This window comes from Artemia sp. Qi Xiang Cuo, chromosome 21 (genome assembly GCF_049724085.1).
Source record: "Artemia sp. Qi Xiang Cuo chromosome 21, ASM4972408v1, whole genome shotgun sequence".
NCBI lineage: Eukaryota > Metazoa > Arthropoda > Branchiopoda > Anostraca > Artemiidae > Artemia > Artemia sp. Qi Xiang Cuo.
This window is the reverse complement of record NC_142814.1, coordinates 28,174,490-28,179,177: the sequence shown is the minus strand read 5'-3', so window position 1 is coordinate 28,179,177 and position 4,688 is coordinate 28,174,490. Positions and strand designations below refer to the sequence as shown.

General features: G+C 36.0%; 1 protein-coding gene across 3 annotated transcripts in view; it reads right to left on the bottom strand.

The window, feature by feature from the left end:
• Positions 1-1,173: 1,173 nt before the first annotated feature.
• Positions 1,174-4,688, bottom strand: part of LOC148939408 (locomotion-related protein Hikaru genki-like) — a 90,619-nt gene continuing 87,104 nt past the window's right edge. For 2 of the 3 annotated variants that reach the window (XM_089106774.1, XM_089106776.1), the window contains exon 10: positions 1,176-1,451. In XM_089106774.1, the coding sequence (XP_088962900.1) occupies positions 1,267-1,451 (185 nt within the window). In that variant the 3' untranslated portion in view covers positions 1,176-1,266. Of the gene's footprint in view, positions 1,452-4,688 lie in introns of all 3 variants that reach the window. The other variant, XM_089106777.1, reaches the window with a different exon arrangement.

The window sequence follows — 4,688 nt, the reverse complement described above, 5'->3', positions numbered from 1 at the left end:
GTAGCGGTATTTATATAAAATTTAGCTCTGTTGACATTCTCATGACGATATCTTTCTGTCATCTATTGAAATTGAAAAGCACTACAAGTAATTTATATGTAGCGTTAATGTCAAAGCTGGAAATACCTGCAGAACTCATGCAGGGAACAGACCACTAGGTAGCATGCCAAGGGCGGATCCAGAATTTTTTTTTCGGGAGGGGGGGAGGGTTACTAATTTTTGACTTTTTCGGGGCGGGGGTTACTAATTTTTGACTCAGTTTTTTACTAATTTTACTGATTTTTACCTAGGTTTTACTAATTTTCGACTTATTTTGGACGCGGTCAAAAATTTCGGAGGGGGGGGGTCAAACCTGGTACCCCCTCCCCCCTGGATACGGCCTTGTAGCATGCCTTTCGATTTTCCATGACGTGTTTTCGGGCCAGAGGCATATTTTCCCAGGTTTAAGTATCTTTGCTAGTAGCATTCTGGTGCTGCTACTTCAGAGTAACAAATGTAAACTGTAGTAAAAATGTAAGAATGCCTGAACACGCTCTAAAAGTGGTCACAGGTTTTTTGACGAATTTCACAGGTTTTTTGGAATTTTTTCACAGGTTTTGGAAATTCGTAGTGGCAACACTGATGCACATACATTCCAACAAGATTTCATACCGCTGTGGGTGAACAGCTACCCTAGTCCTCCATAAACAAAGCTATTCTTTCGCTATAGGCTGATTATCCTTCATTTAGAATCGTTGGGACTAGGTGGACTCTACATTTCAGTATAATAATAGAAAATGGTAGTCGATGGTAGAATATAAGCTAGCAAAATTAATTTTAGATTGGTTCTATTTATCAAATAAACTGCATAAAAATTCGATTTAAACGAAGTTTACATTTATGCCTGAATTTTTTCATTGTTACAGGTTAGCTCAAACACTTATCCTAAAGACTTAATTTCAAAGTTTCATTATTTAAATTTTCAAAACTTAAGTGAAACTCCATTAGTAAATTAATGAAATTACGTAAGTTTTGCCTTTAACGCCACTTATTGAAAGAAGCGGCTTTTGTTTGCAATAGAACTACGACATGTATGTATAAAGACAACAAAAGAAGAAAAAACTACAATGGGAAGCAAACCGTTGTAGGTAACTTAAATAAAAATATAAAGCATTTCTTTCAATACTTTAATTCAAGGCAAAGACCAATATCACAACTTTATTTTATAAAAAAGAATTTGCAAATTCAAGCTGTTCTATAGACAAAAATTATCTAGTAAATAGTTGTTCATGCATTACTAAAAAGACAAAGACTAATATTCCCCCACCATTCATTATTTCCTCGACAACTAATGGTAATTTTCGCATTATTGCATGTGACCGTTGCCTTCTCTTCAGCTAAATAACGAACTTTACTTGGCTCAATGCTAGTACTTCTTGGCAAATCGTAAGGCCTTCTACAGGTTGAAACACCTGAAAGGAAAAAATGTGATTCGTAGATTTTTGTCAAACACGGTTGTGAATTATATGCTAGAGGATTTTATTTCATAATAGGTAGAGTGATTGACGTAAAAGTCTTAAAATAAATGTAGCTTACAATCTACTTTCATCTTACCAAAATAAACTTGAACCCTCAGCATGTATGTTAAGAGATATCTCGTCCCCCCAATTTTTTTTCCTTATAAATCGTTTTCAACCCGAGGTAAACTTGAGGCATGTTCCAAAAAGATTATCTAAATGGGTCTTCGTTCAATAAAATCCTTCGAGTTGCATTCGTCTTTATGAAACTGTAGACCATAAAATATATCCGGTATTTTTGGATGTCAAAAAGGCACGGGGAGATTGCGGGGCAATCTCAACCCTGGGGAATAAGAAGGTATAAAAAGTGCAAAAATAGGAAAATGAGAAATATCATTAAATTTAATCTTGGTAAAAATAAATTTCAGGTAGCACTTGAGTCCACTGAGAAAGTTCCAGTCGGCTATAATGCCGGGACTTGATATAATATATTCCAACATTAAAGCTACCTGAGCCATGGCTTCAAAAAAGGACAATAACAGGAAAAATGAAAAAAAACTCACAAAAACAACAAAACAAAAACTACACCCCTTAAGCACATACTAATCATCTTACACTCATTTCGTAGCATCAAGTCGATCCTCCATTCTCCAAAAGTCTCTCTTTGGTGCATCTCACCAGGGAAGTACTTCCTTCTCCGCATTCCTAAGATCAAGCTTGTAATCACTTTTCCAAATTTCCTCCATACATTCCATTCCATGCCTTTTACCCAAATCCCTAAAATTTCTGCCCTCAGGTCCTTTGATTCCTTACAGTTGTGCATAAAGTCATGTGAATCATCATTATCCCCCCGATATCAAACATAAGCATGGATTAATACATGATTGATCGTAAACGGGTTTTGCATAATCAGCTGTAATATCACGTGGAGATATTTGTCCAGATTTTGTCTTATACAATGAAAAAGTAAAGACAATTAGACAATTATAAATGGTAGAAGACTGTACCGGTGGTTCACAAGACTACGAGAACTCAGAGTTTAAAAATAAGCGTTTGTTGTATTTAGAAATTTGGCTTTAAGTGTAGCCAGCTGATCATTATATGGAAAGTAGTAGGCCCTACTTGATGAAATGTATGCATACTAGTCGAGCTAAAATAGTTCCTTCTCTATCCTGGTGGTTTGTTTTAAATTTCAATCTTGCTCCCTTCTTTCAGTCGATAAACTTTTTTCTATTTTATTTAATGCTAAAATAGACAAGGTGTTTGCTATTGATTAAATTTTTTAATTTTTCCCAAAAGAGAGAGGATTTTCCGAGAATTTCCTTAAGGGAGCTGTCTTAAGCTTGAATATGGTCTTTATGACTAGCTAAATTGCCGTTATTATTTTTTATTGCCGTTATTATTGCCGTTATTATTAAACATCTCCAGTATCTCTATTTATTGCTAAATTTTGGTTCATATCTAGTTCTGTTTGACGAGGCAACTTTAATATCAACTGTAAATGGCGTACCACAAACTTTTAAAGAGGTAATTGAGATAAAAAAAATATATGAACCAAAATTTAGCAATAAATAGAGATACTGGAGATATTTCATTAAGCCCAATTTACGACAGTTTAATCTTGAACGACTCAATCAATATTATCACCCGGTATAACTTAAAAGAACCTATTTGCATATCTAATGAAAACCGAAATTGTAGACCAGCTAAAACTATTGCAAGGCAGAAGATCCTTGCCCAATCATCTTGGTAAATTCATTTTCATTGATTCCTGTCTGGTTTTTATTCAGGGTCTGTTTCATTATTCCAAACACATCCAATCAAAATTTTTAGATAACCATTTTATTCAACGTAGTAGATTTTCAGATAGAAAATATGTTTTTGAGGAGGACACTCCCCCACAACCCTAAGGGCAAGGGTTTTAAGTTATACCCTGGGGGCATATAAGGTTTTTATAGAAGGCGTTGTCGTAGAAACTTCATAAAAGGCTCATTCGATTAGAAATTCAAATGACTAGTGCCCTTTTCAATAGTCGAAAGTGATTGGAGGGAAACTAGCCTCCCCCCACGCCCATCATTCTCTCAAACACATCCAATCAAAACTTTGAGATAGCCATTTTGTTCAGCGTAGTTGATTTCCAGATAGAAAATAAGTTTTTGAGGACGACATTCCCTCACAACCCTCAGGGCAAGGGTTTTAAGTTATGCCTTGGGGGCATATAAGATTTTTATAGAAGGCGCTTGCGTAGAAACTTCAAAAAAGGCTCATTCGATTGGAAATTCAAAGGGCTAGTGCCCTTTTTAATAGTCGAAAGTGATTGGAGGGCAACTAGCCCCCCCCACGCCCATCATTCCCCCAAACACATCCAATCAAAATTTTGAGATAGCCATTTTGTTCAGCGTAGTTGATTTCCAGATAGAAAATATGTTTTTGAGGAGGACAATCCCCCACTACTCTCAGGGCAAGGGTTTTAAGTTATGCCCTGGGGGCATATAAGGTTTTTATAGAAAGCGTTGTCTTAGATACTTCAAAAAAGGCTCATTCTATTGGGAATTCAAAGGGCTAGTGCCCTGTTTGATAGTCGAAACTGATTAGAGGGCAACTACCCCCCCCCCCCTACGCGCATCATTCCTCCAAACACATCAGTAGAAGTGACCCTAAAGCCCCCACGAGGACCACGTGGTTTATGGTTTTCTCACTGAGAATGAAAAAACAGGAATTTTCTCACTTGAAAAAACAGGAATTTTCTCACATTTATGGTTGTTTTCTTGGATGGTTATGTGTGTTGTTAGATTTATTTGATTTTTTTCTCGGATGTTAACATCAAATTATGGATGTTTTATGGTTTTTGTCAGTGAGAATTTTAAAAACAGGAACTTTCTCACATTTATGTCTGTTTTCATGGATGGTTATGTGTGTTGTTTGATTTATTTGATTTTTTTCATGTCAGTTTTATGGATGATTTATGTCTGTTCGTTGTCAGTGAGAATGGACATGCTCGACGCGAATGCTATGAGATTGTTTGGCTAGCCTAACCTGAGAAATTGATTTACATAATCGCTAGGGGAAATTATTGATTTACGAAGGGGGAATTAAGAAACAAACATGGCTTCTTTAATCTTTAGGCCTGAGGGATTTATTTATTATTGTTGTTTTGGACAAGTGCATGCTAGGGGTGAATGTCAAGGTGTC